Below are 27,338 nucleotides of genomic sequence, written 5' to 3'. Positions count from 1 at the left end.
CCAACCGGAGTGCCAACCATGTTTCAAACCTCAAGAGTATGATAACCATGGCATGAACTGCCAATGGAGGATCCACATCAAGCCTGAATCCATGCTGTTTCGCAACTCGTGCCTTGCTGGCGGCTTTGACATTAAACGGATAGCGGAAACAAGCGCCTTGATGCGTCCATAAGCAGTTGAGATGTAACTAAGCTGAATACAACTTCTTTGAGACATCTTTGGCTCTACGTTGGCTTTTTTAAAACGTGGATCCCGTACATTGTTCGTTTCTCCATGCAGTCTTGCCCATGCTGCATTGCATGACGACAAAGCTGTTGAATGCGATTTTTAGTGTTTGACCCATACAGTGGCAAAGAGGCTCTTTGTGACATTATTATTAGGCAGCTGATTGCCTATCATGCACAGATGGTGATAAATGCATATTTGTAACAGTACATACTTCAAAGGAGTAGTCAAGTCTGCTTAATGCATCTGAGCCGAGGCAAGTATGACAGTGTAGCCAATAACATCTCGCGGCAATGCCGTCGCAGGCTCTTCCTGTGCGACATAGCGAAGGAGACGGTAAGAACATTGCTGCTACACTGTATTTGGGTGGCTGCGCTGGCTTGGGCCGGAGCGTAGTTGTGTCATTCACAGCGTTGACGGAGCCGTGCGGACCTCCTTCGGACAGCAGGCACTCGGAGCAAGTCAGGTCACGTGTCAGGGCGTGTTGTCCATGGCATATCAGCTCGAACGGGGCCTATAGAAGGTATGCTTTCTCCGTTCTCTCCGTGGAGCACAAAATGGGGTGCTGTGCGGAAGGGTCAAGCACAACCATACTGGCTGCTTACTGCCACACCGCAGACCCTGAGCGGCCCAGGCTACGGAGGACTGTGGAGCATTATTTGGGGTTTCCAGGGCCCGGCGCATCAGCGTCGGCTGGCAGCGGGCCCAGTCGTCGTGCCACAGCGTCGTCGGGTTGGGCACTCTCAAGCGAGGACTCTGACGAAGCATCTCCTCCTCAGCGGCGTCCACAGCCCATAAACGCGGAGCTCGTGAAGCTGGTGGCCAGCTTTGCACCGCTTGAGCTTGCCCAGCTGAAGGCCGCAGAGCAGAAAGCACGGATTCGAAAAGCGCATGCACCAGCAGCTGCAGCGGCTGTGGAGATTGTAGACGCGGCAGGGGACAGGGTAGGTGACAGAAACGCGCAGTCCCTGAATGCCGAAGCGGAGTACACGGGGAGCAGGCGTGGGGCTCTTCCACCGGAGGAGCCATTGGAGCCTGCCCATTTCAGGCCCGTCCGTCCGTCAACGGCAGACGCAACCAGGGGCCCAGGCCCGCCCATGGCAGCGCCTGCGGGCAGGATACGGTCCCAATCAGCAACACGCCATCTGCCAGCTGCCCCTGCAAAAGGGGCGGTAATAAAGCGCGACGTCAACGTAAGCAGTGCTGCTGTTCCCCCGATAGCACTAAAACTCCTTATTCAGGAAAGCACATGATTTGATTAGTTATGTTTAACCCTTATGGGCGATACAACTTGGTGTGCAGATCCTGCCAAACCCAGTGGCTCAGAAGCAAACGGAGGTGATACAGCGGCAGGCTGCGGTGTCGGCGTATGTAAAGCGGCTTCAACGGGAGCAGGATCGCCTCCGCGCGGAGAAGGAGCGGCGCCTCAAGGTGAGTAGGCAGCCAGGGGATGCTTTGGCAAGCTACGAAACGCGCAGGCACAGCCACGGAATAATAAGTAATTCTTCGGTGCCCTCGCTCCAGGCTGAGCAAGATGCGTTGGCTGCCCAGCTCGACGAGGAATCGAAAGAAATTAGGACAGCAGCTGCGGAGGTTACGCGTGTCCCTGAAGCACAACATGCTTCTGTCAGGCGTAAGAAGGCAGCGCCTGCTTTGAGCAGCGTGAACGCAGCGTTGAAGGACTTGCAGGTAAACAGACTCGGCGGGGCTCTCTTCCTCGCTTGCAGTTCCTTAAGAATGTGTTGGTGCGCACTCTTGCCGCAGGCTTCTGCGACTGGTCCAGATGTCCCTGAGAAGAAGCCGGCCGACCCGCGCCCTTGGCGGCACAACATGCGGAAACAGAAGAACACGTCTGTATCGGGTGAAGCGCCCATTGGTGCACCACGGGAGGTTGCGGCCAGGGCAGCCACGGGGCCGCCACCGCCACGAAACGTTAGCCCTGGCGCAGCCGCTGCACGGGCGAAGACCTTAGATCCGGTGGCCCGCGCACAGCTCAAGGTGGGCTTATGGCCAAGGGAGTCTTTGTGCGAAGGGCCTGCGAAGCCCATGGAGGTCAATTGCGGCAAGCTATGACTTTGCGGATGGCTCTACTATTGCCCTTTGCTGTTTGCGCCCTGGTAACTCCTTAGGAATTCATGGAGCGAAAAGCCAAGGAAACAGCTGCGAAGCAGCAGCAGGAGAGGGCCGCCCAGCTGGAGGCGAAGACAGCACAGCTTAGGGTGCTTAAGGCGGAGATGGCCAAGGCGCGAGATGTAAGTTGTTCTTTCGACCATCGGATTGAGCCTAAACTTTGTTGTTCACCTGTCAACGTTGCCGCGTCCGTATGGTTGAGCACGTGTCCGGACTCTGCTTGCTGTAAATGTGACTGTTCCTTTCTCCGTAACGCAAGCAAAAGTAGCCATGCTTAGCTGGCCCTGTTCCTTTGTCCTATCAATGCGTTTGGTTGCTAACTCCTACAGCGGGCTCAGAAGTACGCTGAGACGGCTAAGGAGAATCCGCCAGACGTTAAGGGGCCTCGCCCTCCATGGGTTGACATCGTGCCGCCGGAGGGCGGCCCTGCAGCGGTAGCGCTGGCGCGTACTGCACCATCGCGGCGGCCCCTTGCGGGGGCACCAGATGTAGAGTTGGTCTCGGAGAGGGCGATGCCGTACCACATGAGCGATGCCATGCGCATGGTATGATAACAAACGGGTCTAGTGTCGCAAAAGAAAAGTTACTGCCCTATAATGGCTTCCCATTGGGCTCGTAGGGCCAAACCGGTTAAGAGCAAATGGAGGGGTGATTGGAGCTTACGGCCTGGAATAGCACTATCACTTCACGGTTGGTTGCGCAGGAGGCGACAGAACGCCGGCGGCAAGAGAGGCGAGCTGATTTGTCGTCTCCGGACCGCACGCGTAGTGGCCATCCTGTGCTGGTGGACAACTTCGGACATTCCATAGGCGACGATGACTTGGGCAGCGGGCCTCAGGTGGGGCAGTCAACTCTCTTTTGCACATTCGACTTCCCGCGACGGAAGGGATGAATAGTCGCTGTCACCAGGCAGCCCGCAGTGGCCTATATGCCAAGCCCTACTGTTCTTCTGGACCTAAACCCCCGGCGCTAGCCGCTTGCTCAAGTGTACTGGGCTGAACTTCTAAACTTTCAGGTGGTACGTGTCCAAGACCCAGAGTCGGAGCAACCGGCGCGGGTTTACCGATCCAGCTCCGCGCGTCCGGGCCGGCCGCTGATGAACACCGCGCAAGCACTCGCACAGATCGCTGCAAGGCAGCAGGTGGGACGAGCGCATGTCAGGCTTCCACTGCGTTGATGTTGCATTGTTGGGCATTGTTGGCGATGGTTTTGTGTTTGTGTTCATTACGCACAGGCAATATTTGCGTCTCCGTACAGCATGACTCCAGTTGCTTAGCCCTGTTTGTGCTCTGGTCGCTCTGCCGTAGGTGGGGTATCCCATCGCGCCGGAAACTCTGCGCGCGCTTGAAGTTGAGGCGCGTATTGCCGCGCGCAAGAAGTACGAGCAGCACCAGCGAGAGGTCCAAGCGGTGAGGAGGGTTTTGGGTCACAAGCGGTCAAGCTGAACTTCTCCGTCTCGGGAGGCGCGTGATGCGTAAAATGTCCTCGTAAAATGTCCTCGCACTTTATAACCTTTCGAGAGTAAAAAGCGTTCCACTACTTTCCATGCCACGGCCCACATCGCAAAATCTGTCATCTGAGACTATGGCTTGGCAAGCACCCGGCACGCTAGTCAAAAGCGCCCGAAACCCAAATGCGCGTATGCACCTTGCTTCAGGCGGAACGTCGTGATATATCCTGCGGCCGCGACACATCGCGAGGTCGGGGCAACTCCCGCGGGCGTCAGCGGAGTCCAATCGCAGGCCGCAAGCACGAGGCCGCCTCTCTCAATTCCCGTTCCCGCTCGCCGCCGAAGCGGGTGAAGCAGCAGATGCGCCGCGCACGCTCCGAACCCCGCACGGGGTCCGCAAACCGGCGAGTACCCGCTCCGCAACCCCCGCCTAATGCAGCTCCGCCCCGCGACCCCGAGCAGCGGATGCCAGACGATTATCCCACAGCTGTGCAGGCAGAGCTGCAGCAGGCTCGCAACGAACGGCACGTGGGTAACCTGTGGGACCTAGCTCTGCAGCTGAGTGTGAGGCTCGAAGCCCTGCAGCGGCAGGGGATGCTAGGCTTGCCTCAGCAGCCCATCCAGGCCTGGCCGGATCCCAGTGCGCAGCTGGAACAGCAGCAACAGCCAGGCGGTTCGCTCCGCGACTCCATGGCCGGCCCCTTGCTGCCGTACCCGCCGCCAGTTGCTGTCGTACCAACAGGACTGCCGATGGAGCTCGGCCCAGAGTTTCAGGTGCGAGGAACACAGGTTTGGCCCAGATCTGGAACCCCCTGAAGTAATAGGAACTAGTATGCATGCATAAGTGCAAAGGGCCGGGCGCTTACCTATTAATAGGAACCTTTTTCAGCTGGTGCCCGAGAGGAGCCCGAGCAAGGTTTTGCCCCCTGGCATCTAAGCATACTACAACCTGCCAGAAATCCTGTCACTCGCCTTTGCGGGACTTGGCTGGTACTCGGCAGGTGCAACAGTACGACGAAGCCGTAGAAGCGGACATCGAGTTCAATACTGAGGCATCGTGGCCCGTCGCCGCGCACAAGAAACCGCGTACCACAGGTGGCAGCAGCGCGGGCGTCGGCGCGGATGGCAGCGAAGGCGGTCGTACCGGCGGCGGCTGGGCGTCTACGTTCGGCGATAGCAGCGTGGGCGACCAGAGCCGTGGAGAGCAAGGCGGCAGTGTGTTTGCCTCGGATGAGGACACAACAGCCATGCATGAGGTGGACAGCACACTGACTAGCGGCCTGCACCCTGCCAGTGGTGCGACTGCCGTAGGAACGACGCGCAGCTTCCTGGCAAATATGTCCTCCATGCCAAGCCAGAGCAGCTTCAGCACGCACAGTCGTGACCAAGACGGCTCTTCGCTGCATGGCACGAGCGGCCCAGCCAGCCCAGCCCAGCTATCCAAGAACGCCATTGAGGTATGGAGATGCTTTGTGGCGGGGGGGCCAGGATTGGAGCTACCGGGCGGTAGATATGAGGCGCTGGCAGACTGTCTCCTTCTAGAATCGACCCGACTTCTCCTGCCCCCGCGCCGTTTCCTTCCGTGCAGAATCATCGGCGCGGCAAACGCTCCGTTTCCTCGGCCCCCATTCCTAGCTCGCCGAGTAAACAGGCTGTTCCAGCAGCACCCATCATCCAAATCCCGCTCCCAACAGCGACTTCTTACCTCGCAGCCGAGGGCGTGGAGCCCGCGGTGTCCGGGCTGCCTTACGATAACGCAACGTTCAGTGCGGAGAGTGCGGATGACGACGGCAGCAGCAGCAGCGGGGAATCGATGTACGGTCAACGTGTGTTGACCATTGCGGAGCTGCACGGTGTGCTGGATGAGAATCCTCGCCTGGCGCAGAGACTGTCGCTGGATCGAGAACGGGATAGATGGGAGGATGCCCTTTCGGGCTCGCCGTCTCGGACCAGTGGCATTATGCTACGGCGAAGCACGGGAAACGCGGACGGCCTGCGGTACTGGCAACAGGCTGCTCCGTCTAGCCCGTCGATTGGAAGAACTTCGGATGACAGGTGCGGTGTCTAGCCTGCTGCGTGCACTGGACTCGTAATGGATGCAGTGTGTGTGTGTGTGTGTTACATCCGCTGCTTGTACAAGGAATCAGCGGCCCCATGTTAACAAAACAAGAAGTTATTTTTTCCAGGCGAATGGATGCAATACGCACTGGGTACATGATACTGCACAGACGCCAGTAGCAGTGACGCATTGGTGCAGTTGTAAATTGTGCTATATACAACCGTTATAATGGGATTCCCTGCATCTGCCGGGACCTGGATGCAGTGACCGCGGGACGCCACCCCGGCCCTGCGACGCTATTGTGAACGAGTACGAGAAGGCGAATAGCTTGCTGAGGCCCCGGCCAGCTCAGCTTGCACTTCTCAAGGTGTGGAAAGGGCCTGGAGCGATGGGATAGGGTCTGCCCTGCAGAGCTATTGGCCTAATTCATTTGCGTATGTCTTTGGCTATACATTCATGGCTCGCGCGGAAGGTGTGAACCCAGTAATTTGTACGGGCTTACGGATGCTGTGCAAATGCAGGCGCAGGCTGCTAAGCGTGCCGAGGAGCGGCTCGAAGGATCTGACTCGAAAGAGGGCCAATCGGAGACGGACGAAGAGCCCGAAAACCCCAGCTCCTTGCCCTTTCCGAAAGCAGGTAGGATTCCTGCTAGACGCGACCTTATGCCTATTCCCGTTGTTCCCATGGTCGCGAGTTCATGAGCTCGTGCCCTTGGGTCCCTGCGCAGACGATCCATTGAGCGTTATCAAATTAATCGCACACAAGGGCCGCTTGCCGGTTCGGCCCACCATCATTCAGCTCACAGAAACGCCAGTGCCTGGGGCCCACGGCCACTCACCAATCAGAACGGAGCAGGAAACCCAAACTGCACCACGGTCAGGTGATGGTGAAGGACCTGCGCAGGAGCCATCGCCTCATCGGGGCCGCGAAGGGCTGCTCACGTCCGGGTCCAAAAGGCCCCAAGTAGTTCTGTCACGTGAGCTGACGCAGTCGCCGCCGCCACAGCTGCAGCAACAGCCCAGGATAATGCTGTCGTCGAGGAAGACCTGCGAAGAGACAAGTCCTGGTAAGCGAGCTCGCAAGCCTACCGAAGTGTTGCTGAGGGGAACGGCCCGGAAGCAAAATGAGCTCGGGGCTGGGGTGTGTTTGCGTGCATTTGGTTGGATTTTTGGAACATCGTGAGGCCTGAATTTGGTGTCTTGTGTATTTGCACAGGCCCAGGACGCATCGGTCATGGTGACCCAAACGGGTCATCCGCGCAGCAGCTCACAGACAGCCTACCTCCTTTCGTCATCGTCACAACTTCAGTAACGGCCGCGGCGACATCAGTGGCAGCCGTGCCGCCGCCGGTGGCGCAGCAGGGCCCGCACCTGCCAGCCGACAGCAGCACCATGCATCATCATACCAGTGGGTCAGCTGCACCGTCCTCCGCACACAGCCCGGCTGCTTCCATGCAGCAGCAAGTGGACGCCATGCGGAAGCTCCATCTGCAGCAGCTTGAGGAACGGGGGCTGTCTGAGTCGTCTGTGGCCGCCATTGCGCATCAGCAAAGCAGTGCGGGAGTTGTGCAAGCGAGGGCAGCGGCGGCGGCTGAAGGGCCGGATGACGGGGCCAGCGGCTTGCTCGGCGCGATGGGCAGCCCTCAGCCGCGGCCCCGCATGGTGACGTTCTTGGACGAGGCCCAGGGTCCCCCAGAGCGCGTGCGCCTGGCACCTGGAGAGCTGTTCAACCAGATGCAGACCACGCTGAAAACGTAGGTGTCGGCAATTTTATGAATTCCACAATCTAGGGGGTGATTGTGGCATTGGACTTTGGGGGACTTGGCGCCGACACTCATGTTGAAATGGTTGCCTGTTTCCCGTCTGAATTCACGATGGCATGTTAAGCTTCGTAAACGTAATGCAGTGCTTGATAATACTTCGTAGGCCCTGGCTCCTAGTTTGTCCTGCGCGTCTTGGTTTTGTGCATTTAGGTATGAGGAGCTCGACGCGGCAGAGCTGGAGCTGCAGCAGCTACAGAATGCACGTGCAATTGCTGCTGTCCAGCGCGAGGCACATCGCATTGCGCAGCGGCTTGACCAGACTGCCGCTGCGGAGGCCCAATTGCATCTGATTGCCCAGACACAAGCTGAAATGGTGGGTGGCACGCAAATGCGAGCCGACAGGATGAGCTATCATTGCCGGACTTGACATGTAGACACGACAACCGACTAACAGCGCTTTACCTTGGGGCGGCATGTGTTCTTGTGCCTGCAAGTGTGCGACTCGTTGGTCTTAAGCTGTGCGGTGTGGACTTATTCCTTTTGCCCCTGGCAGGACGCGAAACTCCATGCATTTGAGGAGAACATTCGCAATGAAGTCCGCAAGGACAGCCTCGGCCACCTCCATGACGTGACGGCGCTGTTCGTGGAGCAGCTCAGCCGCAACAAGGTCGTGCACACCCACAGCATGGTGCAGACGACGCCGCCACCACCATCGCCTCCCAGACCCAACTTTGGCGTCCAGGTACCACAACGCAAACACTGCTTCGGGGCGTGAGCGGGTGACGTAGTCGGGGTTACGAGCTTAGAGTAATGCCGCATATCACTGAATGCAGGACGTGCAGGAGTGAATCCTCAAAAAATCGAGAACTCCTCCTTGTTGACGGGCAAAACTTCCTCCCACCACATTCCATCCTTCTAGAGTACCAACCGATCACCCTCAACTCCTGCAACGTTAGCTTGCCAACTTCTTGTGCTGTAGGTCGGGGCACCCTTGGGGCAGCATCCTGTTTCCATCTTACGGAGCAGCAGTCCCCAGCCGCGGCCCTCACGATCCCCTTCACCTCCTCCACGGACGTCACTCCGGGGTGCCTCACCACCCCAGCAACCAGCCTCGCAACAGCCAGCTGCGCTACACGACAGGCCATCTAACCTGGGCGGCAGTCCCGGGCCTAGTGGCAAACCAAGTTCTTCCGTCTCTTTCCAGCGGCCTTCCTCAAACCTCAGCAACCCGACGACTGAATACTCCCCGGACTTCGAGGAGAGCGAGCTTCGACAGAGCAGCTATATCTCAGGTGCGCTGCCTGGCATGTCCGCGTTATGTCTCTTGATGCGTTTTCTAGTCGTGTGCAAATAGTGCAAAGAGGGGCCGCTGCGTGAACCCGGAAAAGTTACGTCTGGCAGCTGAGGTTTGAGGAACCCGTACTCCTACCCCAGGGAGGTCGGCGTCCAGGGTAACCTTTCGAGAGGCCAGCCAAGCGTCTGTGCCCGAGAGCATCTCGGAGGAGGAGGAGGAGGAGGACAATAAGAGGAGCGACAGCAGTAGCGAGATTGAAGAGGAAATGAGTTCTCGCCACGAGCCGTCACTGCGCACCGGCACGGCGACGTCAATGCGCGGAAGCGTTCTGGACCTCCGTGGTGACCGCCAGACCTCGCACGCCACCGAGCCCGAGACCAGCTTCGCATCCGTCGCTGAGAGCATTCTCTCCGAGCGCCCACCTTCCAGATCAGCGCTTCGTCAGCAGGTTAGTTCTATTAAGGCACAACAGGCTTGCATCATAGCAGCGCTGCTCCTACATCTCACGATCCGCCGCGAGCAGCCCATTTTTACTGAAACAAATTAAAAGAGTCACACAAGAAAGCTGTTTTTTAAATTATTTTTACATAATAAAAATGTACTTTAATTTTACGTTATAAAAGATTGCATAAAAAATTAATTACTCGGTTGATATATAAAAAATAGTATTTAGGTTCCCTCTGGGCCACCATGTGTAGGTCCTCCGTCGTCCTCTATGTATGCTGCACAAGGCCCCTTGCATCCCTACATCCGCGCATATAACATCGGCAAATGACAAAACCAGATGCGTCCGTGAAGCGCCTATCACACATCCAAATCTATTTTCCCCGCGCAGGCAAGCACGCTTTCCGTTCCCGAAAGCGTCGATGAAGAACCGTCCTCCCTGCACGGCCACCAGCCGGCTCGCTCGGCGCTGCGGCAGCAAAGCACTGTTTCCGTTCCTGAAAGCGTTGGCTACGAACGCTCCACGACGCCGCATGGTGACAGCGGTGGTGGCACAGAAAGCGTCCCTTACTCCTCCATCACCGGCGGGGAGACCACCCAGCCCTACAGCTCCATCCAGGAGAGCCTGCCTTCACATTCCCCGGGTCGCCTGCACCGGCCGTCGTCCACCGCTTCTGGCACTTCACGCCGCCCGCGCAGCGCGATTGAGGAGATCCCCAGCGAACCCGGTTACAGCACCACGTTTGAAAAAGACGAGGACGAACATATTTCCGAGGAGCTGAAAGCCGGATCCAGCCGGACGGGCATGCGCACAGACGACAGAGGTTACAGCACTGAGGAGGTGCAGAGTGAGCCATCCGGCCACCGCTCCAGCCAGCGACGTCGCATATCCGCCTCTGCCTCCGTGCAGTCCACTGAGGTGGAAGAGGTTATGCCGAGTGGCACCTCCCCAGGCTACAGCCAGGACGTTGAAGAGGACAGAGGCCTGGCTGCCTCGGGCAGCAGCCTCAGCATGCAGCGGGGTCCCGGTCGACCACAGGCGTTGGTTAGCTCCCCGGCGCCGACGGCAAGGGATGCCCAGCGCCCCGGCGACGTGGCCGGTGTGATGGCCACACCGCCGAGCGTTCGGACGTTGCCACGTCGTGACGACAGCTTGGTACCGGGAGCTTCACCACTCAGCCTGCGAGCTTCCCTTGACGGTGCGATTCTTGTTACTGCAGTGAAGCGTGCAGCTTAATGATTTGGCTAAGGGGAACGCATAGGCTTTTTGCTTGTGTAGGGAGTCGTGGTCCTCACAGCGCAGTATGCATGCGGTACAAGTGTGCGGTATACACATTGTCTTCCCTTACTTCTGACGCCCTGACCGGCTTGCTGCACCTGAGCCCCTGACCGACGCCAGCAACACCGCCTTTTCCAAGCTGATGAGACAACTGTGATATATACATGTTTTGCCCCGATAAAGGTCCCCTGCTGCTACCCACATTTGTGCATACGTCGTTATGGCCTTGTGTAGGAGGACTGGAGCTGGATGATGATGTGATGACATCGTATGCTGCGGACGCGGAGAGGCGCATGCGGCAGGAGGTAGCGCTGCTGCAGGACCGTCTGAAAGACATGAACAGGCGCGCGGACGCGAAGATGGATCAACTGGAAGCAGAGCTGTCCACGGAGAGGCAACCGCAGAAGCGCCAGGCGCTCATACGTGCGCAGCGACTATTGCAGGTACACGACTAAACGATATTGCTGATGGGCCAGCGTTAAACCCTTTTCATGCCACACATGTACCCTTGGCGTGTGCGTTTCGTTGCGCTGTGTAGCCGCGGCCATGTGTGCGGCTGTGTTCCAGGCAACCCGCTGGCGCCCAGTGGTTACGGCCCCTTGTCGCGGCTTCCATAACTCCGTAACTACGTTTTAACCTCTGTGTTTCCAACGCTGATAGGTTCAACACGACGCCGACGCTGCGGACATTCAACGGCAAATTAGCGCCATTAAGGCCGACTACTCACGTCAGCGGCTCATGTTGGAGCGTCTGTACCGCCTGGCCCAGCTCACGGGCTCGGGGACTGGTTTGGCGGGAAAACGCGGTGCCGCCACGCCAGCAGGTGATAGCCGCCATGCAGATCGCGGGAGAGGGTCGGCGAAAACGCTGCAGCCGCGTGCAGCGGACCGGGACCGTCATGCATCCAGTTCATACAGCGTTGAGGATGTGGCAGTGCAGCGGCAGCAGCCGTCTGCGTCGGGTAGCCTGGCGGAGGAGGTACGTGTGCACCGTGCACGCTCAACGACTAGCAGCATTGCAGAGGAGCCTTCGCAGCACGTGCGGCGGGCATCCAGCTCAAGCAGCGTAGCCGAAGATATCCCGGGAGGTGAGCCATGAGTTTCATGGATCAGCTTGTTGTTGGTTGCCTTTGGTTGCTTTATTTTTGGAATAAGCTGTAATGATACTCTGGCTCAGCGGTAAGGGTTTTGCTTACCTTGCGGCCTCCTCCTGTGGCAGGCTCCGGGGCAACAGAGGTTGCGGAGGAGTACAGTGCCCAGTTTGAGCCCTCAAGCCTAAAGCGGTCATCGAGGAGCCAACTGCATCGGTCATCCCGCCCTAGCCAACAGCCGAGTGAGCTGGGTGTTAGCGTGACCCATGTGGGAATTGTGCTAATTCATGACTTTGGGGCAGACCGTGCCTCGAAGATGCAGTAATCTTGGGGGCGTTTGCTTGTCAGCGGAATATGGAAGGGGATGCACAGATGGCTTCCGTGGCCTGCAAGCAGGCCTGCTTGCTTGCAGCTTGACATTCTTTATGGCCATGGAGGTGGCCACACAGATGCCGACTGCATATGAATGCGCATTTGATGTCGGCTTTTTTGTGCCAGCAGGCAGCATTGTCGACGACATCGAAGAGAACCTCTCTGGCCGTCGCCTGGGAACCTCCGGCAGCAAGTCGCAATCTGTGGTTACCGAGGACACCTTCCGGCGGTCTGGCAGTACATCCGGAAGCCCTCCTGCCAAGACACGGCAGCCAGTCGGTGGCTCTGCGGCAATTGAAAGCCCGTACAGTGAAGACTTCGCCGGTTATGGGGCCAACGCCAGCGCAAGGCCGCTGCAGTCACACAGTGCAGAACGTAAGTTCAAATAAGCGACCAGCCTTTAGGGCGGGCTGGTCGCTCTTGCATGCCTGGAAACCAAAGAGGTTGGTCTCATTTGCGGGATCTCGGCATTACTACCATGGTGGTTTGTAGTTAAGCGTGTATGGGAAGTGGTGGCTACTGCTGGCCCGTTGCAGGTGCCCCAACCATAGTGACTTGTTCGCCCATACTGTCCTCTGATGTGCATTTGCATGTTTCAATGTGTGCACAGGTCCCGGCGCAAGCATGGCGAGGAGTGACGACCTGGACAGCGAGCTGTCGGTGCTTTCTCTGAAGCTCGAGCGCGAGAGGGTCGAGCTGGCTCGCAAGCTGCGCGAGGAAAAGGAGCGGCGCAGGTACAGTACAGGTTACGCTTTAGCGAGAGCTTCCACTAAGACTGCATGTCACAGGGCCAGCATTGGGCCCACGGGTGAAGAGCCTTGGCCTGCCTCTTGGGCCGCTGCAGGCGCTTAGCAGCGCAACACTAAAGCTTGCCATGTCCGGAACTTCTTGCTCCTTGCGCCATGTGCCTTTCAGGGCCAAGGTTCTTGCTAAGCAGGCGGAAGTGGAGCGGTTGCGCTCCAAGCTGGCGGCCCTCAAAGGTCAACCTGCGCCTCGAGCAGCAGCACCGAAGCGTGAACCCTCGGCCTATACAGAGGAGGAGTCTGAGTCCGTTGTTGAGGATGAGGTTGGCGAGTCGTCACAGCCGGACGTCGTTGACTCGGGCAGCAAAGTGCCCTCAATCGCTTCCGAGGTGCCGTCGCGGGAGGATGCAGCGTCCACGGAGGAATCAGAAGTGGCCGACGAGGTAGAAGATGGATACGACGACGACTTCATCAAAGATGAAGAACAACCTACGCAGAGCAGTATGCCTAGCCGCAACGGTGGGAAGGGAAGCACGCCAGGGGCCATTTCTTTATCTTGGTACTGCGTGTGTGTTGTCTGCACTTTTCACGCGAATTTAACAGCCCTTGCATCTGTTATGTCAATTGTAGGTACAGCTGCAAGCGCATCCGCGGAGCACACGACATCGACAGTGCCATCCGTTGATCCAGAAGTAGCTGCTATGCAACGGGTGAGCTCCATGCGCACCTGTTCCAGAGGGGTTGTGCGCTGGTAGTGGATTGTGGCGGCGATGTGTCCAGGCATTCCTCGGATACGATCGGTCGCCACCACAAAGGCCGCATGCATTTACCTTGTTGCCCATGGATTCCGGCGTGACAGGAGGTCGCGGTCCTGGAGGAGGAGGTTCGGCGCGCGAAGAAGGCGCGCATAGAGGCGATGCAGCGCCACAAAGTCAAGCTAGAGGCCCAGGTATGTCTATGTAGGACTGACTACAAGAGGCAAGATGGAGTGATGGGGCATATCTACGAATTCACCTGTCCTCAGAACGCGTATGTACACGGCTATTTACAATCCTTTGGTAAACTTGGCATGCCTTGGTGTGTTGCTTGTGCCCTGCATCGTCCCTGTCCTGGACCTGCAGTTGAAATCACTCAGAGCTGAGGCACCTTCATCGCAAGCTTCAAAAGCCCCGCTCTCTACCACGTCGGAATCGCGTGGTAAGGCAGCAGAAGCGGCGCCACCTCCGCAGTCGCACAGCACGCCTGGCACTTCGTACTCCTATTCGGAAGACTTCGCCGGCAGCGGATCCATTACCGAGGCCATTGCACCATCGTTGCCGGGCGCGAAATCGTCATCTTCCGTCATCGACGAAATTTCACAATCCACGCTGCAACGAACGTCTGGTCAACCGGCATCCAGTTCGCGGTGGTCAAAGTCCGTCTCCGAGGAACGCATCAGCTCTGCGGCGCACACGACCCAAGGGCCTGCCAGCCGCGCGAGCTCCGGCATCGAGGACGAGGTCAAGGGCGCGGCGCTGCACATCTCTCGGTCGAGCGGTGCCTTGGGCGGCAGCAGCCAGCGCTCTGGGGTTGCTGGGCAGGCGAGCACCTATGACGACGTGTATGACGAAAGTTTCGAAACCGAGAGCGCGGTAGGTGGCAGCGTGCGTCCGCGGGTAGCCTGCGCCTAGGATTCGCCATCGGGGGCATTGTAGGCATGAGTCGTACAGGCTGGTGAATGTTGGACCTTAAGCTGGGCTCATCCAGAAAAGCTGTGGGCCGATAGCAAGCGTGGACGGATTGTGTATATGTGTGTGATTGTGAAAGGCTCTGAAAATGGGTATCGTCTGCCCAAATGGTTGCTGCATCGACTGTTGGCTGCTATGCCAACAATAGCAGCCACACGCTTTTATTCTATGGAACATTCATTTTTGGAACCTTTGCGGGTCCCTGGTTCAGCCTGGATGGCCTTCATAGTCCTTCTCATCATGCCCTTGTTGAGGCGCATGGTATGAGTGCTCCGTTTTCCTGCTCCCCGTCAATTCCTCCCCGTCAATGTTGCAGGTTGGGGGGTCGATTGTGCACGAGGCGAGCGAGATTCAGGACGAGGCTGGCCACAGCGAGGTTCCCAGTGGTAGCGACCCGACCGCCGGGAGTTTGGAACCCATTAGGGAGGAGGACGTCCGCAGCATCTCCGGCCAGTCAATCAGCTACGCGGCCGACTCGATCGCCGATCGAAGCGTGCAGGAATCTGTCGTTTTCCGGAGTACTGACACGGCTTTTGGCGGCTTCCCGGCCCCCGGCGATGATAGCATTGCAGAGTCAGGCCATGGGGCTGAAGACGACGCCCCAGCATCAGGCAGTCGTAGCGCTGAGGACGTTGTGGATGTCATCGGGCAGTTCTCGTATACAGCTGGCAGTTCCGGCTCGTCGCAGAGCGTCCAGGATGAACAGGTTAGTTTGGCGGGCCGGCCCTACCTAGCAAAACCTGGCACTCTGTGGCAGCCATGGCCACAACGAGCGCCGTGCACTGAGTTTGCATGTTCTGCAGTTATTACGGCTGCGGGTAGAAGTGGTGCATACATGTCCATGCAAGACCTATCTGTTGAAGTTGTGTGGGCACCTCGTCTCAGTTCGAACATCGGGAAGCATGGAGGTTGAACGTATTTCTGTTTGGCCGTTCGCAGTCGGGCTCTCAGCGCCGTGGCCAGGACATCCAGGACAGCCAGCCGACGCTGTCGGAGTTCCTCACGACCGCCGACATCGACACGCCCTCCGTCACGCCGAGCATACACAGCTCGGAGTTGGAGGCCGCCAAAACGACCAAGACTAGCTCGGTGCCCACCACGGCCCCAACGCAAAGCATCAGCCGCAGCGTTGCCAGCCGCGAGGCGACTTCAGCAGTAGAGGAGTTCCTCGCCAGCACGGACACCATCGGTGAGTCCGAGGCCCCGAGCGCCCTAAGCGCTGACCTAGAGGTCGCGCAAGAGGGCTCGTTGCAGCAGACAAGCGCCGGTGGCAGCAGCGTGCAGGATGTGGAGGAATCCGGGCCGCTGATCGTGACACGACACAGCTCTGGCTCGGGTCCCATAGAGGAGGAGGAAGAGGATCATGAGGGAACGAGTGCTGCACCCATGGGCAGCCGCAGCACAGATGTCCTGCATGGCTCTGTGCCCGAGTCGGCGGTCAAGGCCAGCGGCTCCCAGGCTGAGCTGGTGGATGAGCAGGACGAGCAGGAGGAGGAGGAGGAGGAGGAAAGCGATGATGAGATTTCGGAGCTGGAGGTAGATTACAGCGGGGAGGCAACCGGCGTTGAAGAGCCCGAGGAGGCCTTCTCTGAATCCGCGTTGCATAGCCAGGGCAGATCTGGCCTCAGGCAGCCTTCGTCATTGGGCGGGGCGACTGTGGAGGACGACGAGTACGAGCCTGATTTCGCGGAGCATGACATGACGGCCCAGGACAGCGTCCTGGACGCTGTAGACATGGTGAGTTCTGAGATCCAGAAATTAATTTTCGCCGGTTTGTGCTGCCGTATGTGCAGTGGCAGCTAAGTCCATAGAACGCCCGGTCGTTGCCGTTGCTGTTGCATCACATGTTTCGCAGCTTAAGGGTTGACACCTATTGTGCGCGTGGTATGTTGGTCGACCAGATTCTTTAATTTTCCCTCTTTCCTGGATTTAGGTCCCTACCGGGTCACGGGTAACTGAATCCACGGCCGTCGAGGATGATGTGGCGTTGCAGCATCAGCGCTCTGCAGCATCGGCGTCTGCTGAAGCCGTCGATTACGGCGGATTTGCACAGCCCTCTTCTGCAACAGTATCAGCGGACGTGGTGGATGATGGGCCGGTGCAGCGCTCGGGGCCAACAGTTTCCACCACTCCCTCTGCCTTACCAGAGGAGTACCAGGTAATGAATGCACCGGTAATGCACGAATGGAACGTAAAGCCGCATTGCAGCACACATTGGGTGCGGGCAAACTCCGACGTTTTGTGCGCAATGGCATTCACGTGGGTTATCGCACAAGACTGCGTGTAAGGCACACCTTTAGTACAACGAGTAGCGCATATGGTGGTCGCGTAGATCAGCCATGTGACAAAAACTAAAATGTCCGTGACGTCAACTGTGCGACAGTGGTCTTGCACATTATCTTCACGGCACTCATACGGCATCTTGTACGGCAGGCTGACGATTACGATGACGACTTCCAGCCGTCTGTCCTGGAAGTACCGGAGGAGTCTTCGCGGAATGTGGCTGGAACACTCCAGGTCGCTTCAGCTTCTACAAGTCGGGCTTTAATCCCATCACAGGTAAGGGACTGCCTGGGACTGGCTGCACCAGCAGTACTGCCCCATACGACCTGCACGTAGCATGGCATGCTACATACAGGTCGCATGCTTCCCTAAGGATTTTTCCTCGTGGCTCGTGTGATTTGGGCATTGTGGAACGCATCGCCGCATTTGGATAAGTCAGCTCCCCCACCCACTCGCGATCGATTGATGCATCCTGAAGGTGGAGGAACCCGAAGAGGAGGAGGAGGACGACTACGAATCCGACTTCCAGTCATCGGCTCTCGGAGTTCCGGTGGTGGTGGAGGAGTCGTCGCGCAGGGTACTCCAGCCGCCAGCGCCCTCGGCGTCGGCCAGCCGGCTTGTGTCAACGGGTGATGTTGTGCAGGTCAGTCACCTTTGCCACGGGGGGGGCCACATACTTCGTGCCGTCTGTGGACTTATAAAGAGCCTTGGCACAAGTCGAGCTTTCGTTCAGCATATCATTCCCTGTCCATGTGCTGTCCATGTGCAGGAGGAGGAGGATATTGACGAATACGAGCTGGATTTTGATGAGTCAGCCCTGGATGTGCGAGCCGAAGTGTCATCACGCACGGTGCATGAGCCGTCAGCTGCGTCGGTCTCCGAGGGCAGGCTTGCGTCTAAGAGCGAGATGGTACAGGTAAAGACCATTAACCGCGACAAAAAGCCGAGAGCATACCCGTTTTGTCGGCTACAGCACGCATGCCTTTTCCTAATTTGCAAAGTTTTATATGCAAAGCCTCTGCATTGATCTGATCCTTCACCGATGTAATGTGAGTTAAGAAAGCCATATCTGACCCGGTTGTCCTGCATTCGTCGCAGGATGCATCTGAGCTCCTAGCGCAGGCATCGCTTCCGGGGGTCACGTCGACGTCCTCCATCGGTTCGCGTCGGCTACCCGGCACCCGGTCTCACGCGTCGTCCAAGGCCGTGCCATCGGTGCTCCACCAGCAAGCATCGTCTGTGTCCGCAGCGACTTACGATGAGGATTTTGAGGAGGGCGAACCATCCGAGTTGCAGCTGCATGGTAGGCAAAGCCTCTGCAAACCCCACTTACGCTTCTACCTCTTCACTACCTCGCGTATTGCACAGCCCTCGGCTGACACGAGTTTTTTTGTGTATATGTGTGTCTTAAGTGCGTGGGGTTTCTGATGCTATTCTGCGGCATTATCCCCCAGCTATGCTGTGGCTTGCGGTACTGACTGCGTTGTCATTGTTATGCTGCTCAGGAACGACAGGCTTGGACCGCACTGCGCTCAGCGTCGTCCAGGAGTCGGTCGAGGACAAAGCCCAGCTTGGCGCCACAGGTAACCCCTCCAAGAGAATGAAGTTGCCGAGTGGAGTGAAAGGGATGACCACATGTGCAACTTCACTGGGGGGGGATTACACTCCAAACAGACACGGGGGCCAGCTCGGTTCTATTCATTCTTGCACCCGGCTGCCCGGCTGCCGCCAAAACTGTTTGCCTGCAGTCGTTGACGCTATTCGCTATTTATACCCCTTCCCACATCCCACAGCCTCGAACCTCTACTCCGATGACATCGGGCCTGCAAGCAACCTTAATCAGCCTGACGCTGTGTCATCTGTAGCCCGCAGCGCTGCGGAGTCCTCTGCGACGGAGGTTGCAGGGGAGGACCTGGAGTACGACTACGGGGCGTCAGAAGCAGATGAGGATGAGCAGCAGTTCAGCGGAGGAAGCACCGGGCTTGTCGGCCCAGTCTTGCCACCCGCCGCCACGACCTCTGTGGCGCTGGAAGTCAGCAAGCGCTACGGCCCTGCGTCCAAGCAGAGCTCCGGCAGCTACAGCGAGGACTTCCAAGACCAGGCTTATGACGATAGCATGCTCGCGTCCGCTTTGGAGGAGAGCGCGGGCGCCGATGTCGCCACCGTTGACCCAACGACCTCTTTCTCGCTCGCTCGTGATGCCGATAAGGACATGCAGCCTCTCATGGCGGAACCGAGGTCCGAGTCGAGCATCCAGAAGCTGGCCTCTCTGTCAGTCGAGCGACGCACCTTAGCACCACCAGCAGCGGCATCTTCCAAGGAGCCGGCGCCGTTGCAGCTGCCTGTTGCCGAGCCCAGCACCAGCCACAAGCTGCCACCCCCACCGGAGGCATCCACGTCAGTGCTTTCCGTTGTGGATGAGGGCCCTACTTCCGCGACCGTGTCCTCGGAGTCATCCACACAGGAGCTGCCACAGGGCCTGGGTGAGATGGGTGAGGCCAAAAAGCCCACGGCGCAGCCACAGATCGAGAACGACGGCGATGACGACTACACCCGCGACTTCTCCGAACCCCAGAGCAACGTTGAGGCGCTTAGCAGCATCACCACTGGCGACAAAGCGCATGAGGACCGTCTGGCCGTTACGAGCCATCCCATCGGCCAACTTCCCTCGCCGTCGGCACAGTCCGATGACGGAGCACGCAGTTTGCATGGGGACGATGCTGACGACGCTGAGGAGAACGAACCGGAGGCCCCCGAGGAGGAGGACTTGGACCTGTCCGATCTTGGCTTGGACACCCCAGTGGCGGGTGTGGTGTCAGGCGCACAGCCACTTGCTGGGGCCCTTACACCGCCGGCCTCTTCGGACACGCCGCCACGCGTGCAGGGTACGGAATCTGCGGAGGCATCGACCAGCATGGCGAGCGAGATGGAGGTTGAGGACAGTGGAATTCTCGCGGTACCGCGGGGTCGGGGTATCCGGCAAACACGACAGATCGAGTCGCGGACGTGGCGCAGCCAACAGAGCCCGTTGGATGAAGAGGACGGGCTGGACGGTGAGCAGCGCGACGTGGTAGTCCCTCGGTTTCTTGTCTTAGATCTCTTGCTCCTGGGGGTAACTTGCGGCATGGCGAGTAGTCCAAATCCTTGCAAGGCACTCGGCCTCTTTGCAGTCTGGCAGTACCTAGAGTGTAATCCTCGTTTGCATATTTGTATGCTGAGTGGGCGTGTACGCCGGTCCGTAACGGGTCATGTTAGCATGTGGTGATCCGTTTTCCTGGCGTGTTGTTTCTCGCCTACCCTCTATTCCCGCGCTTAGTGGATGTCGACTTGGTGGACCTGAGCGGGCCTGACGGCAGCGGTTTGCTCGACGCTCTGGGGGCAGATCTAATCACGGAAGGTGAGAATGACTTGGGCTTTGCCCGACGGGCAACCTAACCCTCCTGGCCTCATGATTATCAAGGCCTGACTTCATCCCTCGGAAGCGATAGCAATTCCGCGCATTTTGGATAGCTGTGTTACGCGCTCTGAACTAATTACCACGGCACCCGACCGAAGCGTCCATTCGTGTTGGCATGTTGGCATGGTGATCTGACTGCATCTAATGACATCATACTCCTGCGCATCCTCCCTTTCTCCGTGCGGCTGCAGCGTCGGAGGTCATCACGCCAAGCCATAGCTTCAGGATGCGGAGCGGCGACCTCGCGAGTGCTCCCTCTTCTGGATCCCCCTACGGGGTGCGCTCCGCCATGTCCATCCGGCTGGCGACACTGCGCGAGTCTCTGGACCACGAGGGCGAGGAATCGGAGGCTACCAGTGAGGTGGTGACCCCGACGGCGGCCAGCGTGTTGCGGGCGGCCGCTGAGAACGTCTTCGGCTCACGACTGGGCCAGCAGGCAGAGGCCAAGTCAGATGCAGCGCCCAGCGAGGAGGGGGATGAGGAGGGCGACGAGGAGGAGGTAGCCGTCGCGGGACTGATTCCTGCCCAAGCCAGCGGTAGCGAAGCGACCTTTCCACGGACGGCACGGGCAGGGCCATTCGAGCAGCGGGCCCAGGAGTCACCTGCGCCGGCACCCGAGAGGACGGAAGCCGCGTCTACCGCCGTGGCAACGGAGCCTTCACGGGAGCTAAGTAGTGCAACCGGGGTGTTTGCAGCTGCCGCTGCCGGGCAGGTCGGCCGTGAAGGTGCGTGCTGTCTGACTGTGAAGGTCCGCACAGGATGTGAATCCCATATGCTGTAAGAGTATTACTGATGAGGTCAAGAGAAAGGTTACATGGGGCAGTTTGCAGCATCGGGCCCTTACTGATCCCTTCGTGACGCGCAATGTTGTGCGGTCTTCCCTCCACTTGGCGCGCACCCTCAACTCGGCGTAGTGCTCCACCAACTCTGCATATGTATTGCTTTCCGCAGTCAGCGCTGCCGCGTCCACGACACAGTACAGCGATGATCTGGAGGCACCACCTAGCGAAGTTGGTAGCGGACGGCTGTCAGTCGAGGAGTACGACCCGTACACGAGCGCTGCTCTTGCGGCAGATGACTCGGACGAGCTGTTGCAGGTGGCGGCAGCTTTCGAGTCGCAAGGTGAGGTCTCAGGTGTCATGTGGCGTCTGGGTTAGCAACCACGCTCCGCAAAGTATACGATACGGTCAGCTGGGCAACACTTCTGTTTTGTTCTTCAATGCGTTTCGGGGTCGGGGTTTGACATCTGTGAAGCGGGTTACGATGTATTTGTTCAATGGCGATGTACCCATTCCTTATGTTGCATGCCGAGGCTGAAGCTCCTACCTTCCTGAATCCATGCATGCAGCCATTGACGCTGATGACACTGACGGCGTCGCGGCCGAGTACTCGGCCATCTCTGCGTCGGGCATGTCAGACGACTTGTCCAAATACAAGGTACGTGTCTTCGGGGGGGGGGGCGCCGCTGAAAGGACTGGTTGGAGTTTGCAGCAGCACCTTGCGGTCCCGCTAGCCCTTGCACTGGGAACTCTAGAAATGTTGCACTGCCTGCAGGTGGCGATGCAACCGGATTCGGACGACGAGGCAGGGGGAAGCAAAACTGTGGCTGCGGCGCCAGCGGCGGTGACTACTGCGGCTAACCCAGACCCGGCGCCGGCCCCGGCTCAGCAGGCTGAAGCCGAGGATGTCTCGTCTGAGGAGGCGCCGGAAGTAGAGGACGAGGTAAGCCCTGCCCGATTAGCATGAAGGTCTTGCTTCTGTGCTCTGTTGCCCCAAGCCCCTGATTCTACTATTGTCATCTGCGTGTGTTGTTGTTGAAGGAGCCTGAGGCAGCAGCCAGCGATCCCTTCTCAGTGGATGAAAGCAGCGACCGGCTTCCGACGCTGCGGGGCCCGCAGCTCCCGGTTTCGCTTCTCGCCACGACAGCGCAGGCGGCAGAGCAGGCTGCCGCGGCGCCACTGCGCGCGGCCGAGGCGAAGGGCGAGGCAGTGACGAAATCGACACCAGCGGGCCCTGTTCCCATGGCGGCAGCAGCAGCTGCCTCATCACCGACTGCAACTTCTCCGCGGTCTGAGCGAAGCAGCCAGGGTGCCTTGCCCGGCGAGACGAGTCTGGGCCCGCTGCCCCGCTCCGGGCTGGGCGATGATGACGATGACGACGGACAGGTAAAATGGCCTGGGATTTCCTAGGCCATGTTCAGAGCCATATGGCGCTGCCATCTGCGCTCCTCAACTTGCCCACCTCAACTCCAGCGGCATGTGCTGAGAGCCCCGCGTCAGCAACTGCCCAGACTTTGTCGTGTGCCAAAACCCTCTGTCAAAGGTTGGCGGGAGTCTCTCATCACAACCTGGGATCCGCCTTCGATAACTGCAGGGTCTGGAGTACCGCGCTATGTACAAGCCTCACGGCGAGCCGGCAGACACTAAACCAGCAGGCGGGCAGCCCCCTAGCGGAGAGGCTGCGCCTCCTCCTGCCAGCGAGGCAGGCGTTGGGACGAAAGGCGGCTACTTTGAGGAACTGCGCAAGTTCGCCGGCTCGGATGACGACGATGATGGCTTTAGCGGCGGCATGGGGGCCCGAGGAACCTCCGCTGCATCCCTCAAGCCGATGTTCCAGGTATGCAGGCTCTCATGAGTTGCCGGGTATGTTGTACTGTGATTGTATTCACTACTCCCGACTCGTGTCACCAAGCGCATTTAGGCGGCTGTGTACTGTATGCCCCGTGAATCTTTTGTGCCGGCCGGGCTGCTGCTGGCGTATGGTCAAACGACAGTGACCTTTCCCCCACGACTCCGCAATTAACCTAGCCGCCGTGCATGTGCCCTAATGATTTCGTTGCTGTTGTGCTCGCCAAGGGCAATGGCGTCTTAAACTGATGGGGATGAGGATGGGAAACCCTCTAATAACACTTTGCTCCCCTTTCATTCCTTGACACCCCCTTCTGTTCAGGCCCTTCTTGACCAGCCAGAGAGCGAAGCTGACTTGCCCAAGGTGCGTGCTTAGTATTACTAGAAACATCTTGTTCAAGAGGACACAAGATCCTGCTCGCGTTTCTGTACCTGCATATTTTGGCAGGAGTCCTCGGCTCTTGCATCTTGCGTCTTGGTGACTGTGCCATCTTTGACTCCAGGGTGAATTCGAGTCGGAGATTGAGGAGATGCTGCGAGACGCTGCATCGCGTTCCAGATCGCGGCTCGTGTCGCCTTTCCAATCGCGGGATTGGGCGCTTGATTCCGACGCGCAGGATCAGGACGTTGACACGCCAGGCAGCGCGCAGCTTGCTGCCGTGCTGCCGTCACAGCCGGCCGCCGCAGCTGCGGCCACCACTGAGTCCGTGCCTCCGGAGGTGCAGGATACAGCTGCGCCAACTGCAGCGGCTGGCCCCAGTCGCGAACATGTTGTTGAGGAGATAACAGAGTCAACTGTCAAGGTGAGTGTTGCTGCCGCTTCAGCTCGCCGTACCGACGTAGATATAGAACAGAACACCGAAGGGACAGTGACGTAGCTACAAGATTGTGGTTAAGCCGTGCATCTAGCAAAACATGCTCAAAAGTAAGCGCGCAACGCTATCCAAACACGCGGCTTCCGGCAAATGGACATGCGGTGCGCTCTGTTCTCCGACGCTTGTCATCGTGCTCAGGAACTTGTGGCGGATGCGGTCGAGGTGATGGTGGGTATTACAGGGAAGGCCGCTGCAGCTTCGACAGCGCAGCTCGAGCCCGGACTGCGTGCGCTCAGCACCCAGGTAGGCAATCTCCCCCTGTCGACGTTCGCGAAAACCCCGTAACGCGAATCGTACGGTAGACGCCACTGACCGGCACCGGCACCTCGTCTTGTCCTTTGGCCATGCGGAAAGCATCTGCACCTGCGACTTAACATAACCGTGTGCTGGCCTGTTGGGCGCAGGCTGAGGACAGGGGCGGCCCGACGGGAGGTTCAGCAGCGGCCCAGGCCGCCGAGGACTCCTCCCGTAGCTCCATGGGTGGGGAGGCATCCATCAGCATGAGCGTGGATGACCTGGAGGGCGACCTTGAGCTGGACGCAGATGCTGAATTGGGCTCGGGTGGGTGCTGCCACCCTGTCAAACCCGCGACAGGACGGTTTCTGGCAGGCGCACATGTTTTCCCTTGTGGCGCAACTTCATTTGTTGAGCGTTCACAGCATTTTGGTATGCCATGGAAACCAGGGACTTCAGCAATGCGGCTGTTTCCTATGTTTTCCTATGTTGGCTTTAACAGCGCAGTCGATGTACCTTAACGAGCCAGTGTTTTGTCGTTATGGCGCGGGTGCCCTGCAGGTGGCGGCCTGGACCTTCCCAGCCCGATTCCCAGCGACAGCGGCTCGTTGGGCTCTCCTATGCGACCGTTTGATTCGGCGGGTGCAGCCAAGTCGTCCGCGGCAAGTGCCGCCACGCCATCCCTTGGGCCTGAGCGCTCCGACCGTGACCTTGCGTTGTCGGGCGCTGCTACCGACGAAGCGCTGGCTGACAGCGGCGTCGGCCTCAACAGCGACGAGGACCTCGGGTAGGACATGAGCGCAGAGCAAACTGCCCTTTCTCACGAGTGCCAGCAGTGAGGAGCTGCACAGGCACGGCATGGCAAGGCATGGTTGTAGGATTATGCCGCCAAGTAATCCTCCACTCCATAAGCACACAAAGCCGAGCTCCAGCCTCTCGCTGTACTTGGTGTACTGCTCATGTGTGTATATCGCCCGATGCACGTGTCTGCATCCGCACTCCGCGCTCACCACGTTGGCGTTCATTGTGCGTGAACAGGTGGGGTGGCGCCGATCTTGAGGAGGACTGGCAGCCGGATGTCTCCGGGTACATCGCACCTGAGGTGGGTTGGGGTGCTGCAGGCTTCTAGTGGGTGTTCGGGTGAGCGTTTGGCAACGGCAACCGACGGGGTACCAGAACTCCGGTTTAGTTTGGCGTCGTTGCCTTCAGCAAAAGACGGGTGTTCATAGAGTTCTCGACAACCCTTGTGGACACAGCGTGGCGTGCAAGTCTTTTTGCAGTGGAGGCATTGTTATCTCTCCCCGGAACCCTTTCCACTCTTGCCCTTCCACAGATGGACCAGGCCGCGATTGAGCGCGAAAACGCGCCTGCTGTCTCCACGGGCGCCGCGGCGGTGGCGGAGTACGCCAGCCAGGTCTTGGAGCAGTTCATAAATAACAGACCAGAGGTAAAGGCCTATTCCTGCACAGCGCTTCTTTCAGGCCACAGCCACATGTGGCATGTGCCTTCAATCGCCTTATGCAAAACCATGTATGCAGTTGCATGCCCATATTCATGCCAGACGATGGAAGCCCACGCTGTTCTCGTATTTGTACTACCACGTGCCACCACAGTTCTTGGTACCCGGCGCGGAGCCACTCAGCCTGGAAGGCTTCCTGGCCCAGGAACGGCGGCTGGTGCACGCCAGCGAGGCGCAGCACATCCATAACAAGATGGTCTACGATGCCATTAACGAAGCGCTGCTGTCAATTTACCGCGGGGCGAACCGTGTCCAGGTACGCCGGCAGTTGGTCGCTAGCTATGTCCCTTGAAGCCGTTCGCTGCGTTGACGTCTCTTGTCCAACTCTACGACGGGTGAGGTCATGAAGATGTTCCCCGCAACCTGTATCGTGCTGCAGACAGCACCCTGGCTGCGTCGTAACCGTGTCGCCAAGCCGCTGCCAAGCCCCGCGGAGATGGCGGAGCAGGTACAGCAGCAGCTGCGGGCGTGGTCTGGAATGAGGATGCGCGACCCTGCCGAAATGGACAAGGTATGCTGCCTTCGGCCGTTTCGGCCCCGGTGTGTCGCATGCACTTGCTACTTTTAATGATTGAGCACAGCTCCCTGCCTGCAACATGCAGAATGCGTATGCTGAATGTTTCAGCTCTCCAATTACCTGATGCGGTGTCCATTTTAAGCTGATTTGGACTACAAACGGATTGTTCGCGCACGCTGTGTCTGCTAGGAGCCGTTGTGTCGAGGTTTATACCCAGCAGAAATTGTATAAATGGAAAGATTGATTCTTCTCGCTGCCCCTTCGTTCTGTGCGTTAGGTCCTGGCGATGGATGCGCAAGAAGACGAGCGAGCTCGTGCCGACCTTGTTGCGGAGGAGGCTGAGGTCGTTGGGGACGTTGCTAACCTCATTTTCGAGGACTTGCTAACGGACACGGCGTTGCAGCTGACGGATATCGAGCAACTCCTTACATCAAGGACGTCATCTCGCAGTACCATGCCCGGCGCCGGGCGGCGGCGCCTGGATACGCTGGCGCCATAGCTGCGACTCAGAGCGTCTGTGGCCTTGATACAGGCCCTAAACGAAACGATTGGGGTATACTTCATGCCATTATGGGTATTTTGGATTTTTGGGGTGCACGTGGTTGGGTTTGGTCGTTACAAATGTTGGTGTATCAATACTCTACTGCAGGGGGCTTTTGACGAACTGGTTACCTGGGCGGATCGGGAGCTTAAGAAGTACTGCGAACCACGACAGTGAAAGTATTTGCTTGCGGCCATGGCCCTGACTATGAACATTGTGAGGGGGTTGGTGGTGGGGTTTTGAGAAGAAACGCGCGAGACCAAACGAGTTGCCAACGTGACCATGGACTCGACTGCTATGCTACTGGGTGTCATAGGATTTCATGATCTTGATCATTTCCTTGTGAATACGTATTGCATGGTTCGGACCCGTCCGACGGATGACGTACGTTCTGTTGGCCGAGTGGGCTTATACAACGTAACGAAAGATAACATTTGAGCGAGCTGTGTAGGGGCTCACAACTGGTACCGTTATGTACCGTTGGATACCTATCAGTGGGCACGAATATGTTCAACGGTGGGCATTTCCGTGCATGGGGCTCCAACTGTACCCGTGTAATCCTCTCCGTGCCATGAGGACTTGATTTTGGGAAAAGGGGGGCACTGGCACGAGCCACTTGATGGAAATGACATGGAAACAGAGCTCCTTCCTTGCGTTCCTTGTTACGAAAGCAAGGTGAGCAGTATATATAAAGAAAAGGGTACGTCACA

At 58.3% G+C, this 27,338-nt stretch overlaps 1 protein-coding gene across 1 annotated transcript; it reads left to right on the top strand.

Moving 5' to 3' along the window:
- Nucleotides 1-518: 518 nt before the first annotated feature.
- VOLCADRAFT_105672 (uncharacterized protein) lies at nucleotides 519-27,197 on the top strand (the record flags this gene model as incomplete). Its single annotated transcript, XM_002952805.1, has 57 exons — nucleotides 519-561; nucleotides 844-1,169; nucleotides 1,528-1,656; nucleotides 1,750-1,914; nucleotides 1,990-2,223; nucleotides 2,355-2,477; nucleotides 2,685-2,900; nucleotides 3,059-3,193; nucleotides 3,371-3,496; nucleotides 3,663-3,764; nucleotides 4,151-4,579; nucleotides 4,807-5,262; nucleotides 5,394-5,860; nucleotides 6,129-6,231; nucleotides 6,386-6,500; nucleotides 6,592-6,930; nucleotides 7,080-7,617; nucleotides 7,837-7,999; nucleotides 8,180-8,368; nucleotides 8,729-8,918; nucleotides 9,061-9,368; nucleotides 9,756-10,563; nucleotides 10,878-11,086; nucleotides 11,304-11,730; nucleotides 11,862-11,975; nucleotides 12,235-12,480; nucleotides 12,716-12,839; nucleotides 13,021-13,367; nucleotides 13,479-13,558; nucleotides 13,708-13,797; nucleotides 13,970-14,479; nucleotides 14,892-15,281; nucleotides 15,515-16,312; nucleotides 16,509-16,733; nucleotides 17,009-17,134; nucleotides 17,337-17,501; nucleotides 17,628-17,774; nucleotides 17,957-18,161; nucleotides 18,364-18,441; nucleotides 18,652-19,911; nucleotides 20,175-20,255; nucleotides 20,507-21,040; nucleotides 21,267-21,437; nucleotides 21,664-21,752; nucleotides 21,870-22,037; nucleotides 22,136-22,480; nucleotides 22,689-22,931; nucleotides 23,265-23,306; nucleotides 23,446-23,745; nucleotides 23,956-24,060; nucleotides 24,222-24,378; nucleotides 24,613-24,838; nucleotides 25,090-25,153; nucleotides 25,385-25,498; nucleotides 25,665-25,826; nucleotides 25,950-26,081; nucleotides 26,365-27,197. 57 exons carry the CDS (start codon nucleotides 519-521, stop codon nucleotides 26,584-26,586), a joined length of 14,400 nt encoding a protein of 4,799 aa, XP_002952851.1. The 3' UTR covers nucleotides 26,587-27,197.
- Nucleotides 27,198-27,338: the final 141 nt, after the last annotated feature.

Source organism: Volvox carteri (assembly GCF_000143455.1).
Source record: "Volvox carteri f. nagariensis unplaced genomic scaffold VOLCAscaffold_32, whole genome shotgun sequence".
Lineage (NCBI taxonomy): Eukaryota > Viridiplantae > Chlorophyta > Chlorophyceae > Chlamydomonadales > Volvocaceae > Volvox > Volvox carteri.
The sequence above is the reverse complement of the archived record's forward strand: the minus strand, read 5'-3'. Positions and strand labels throughout refer to the sequence as shown.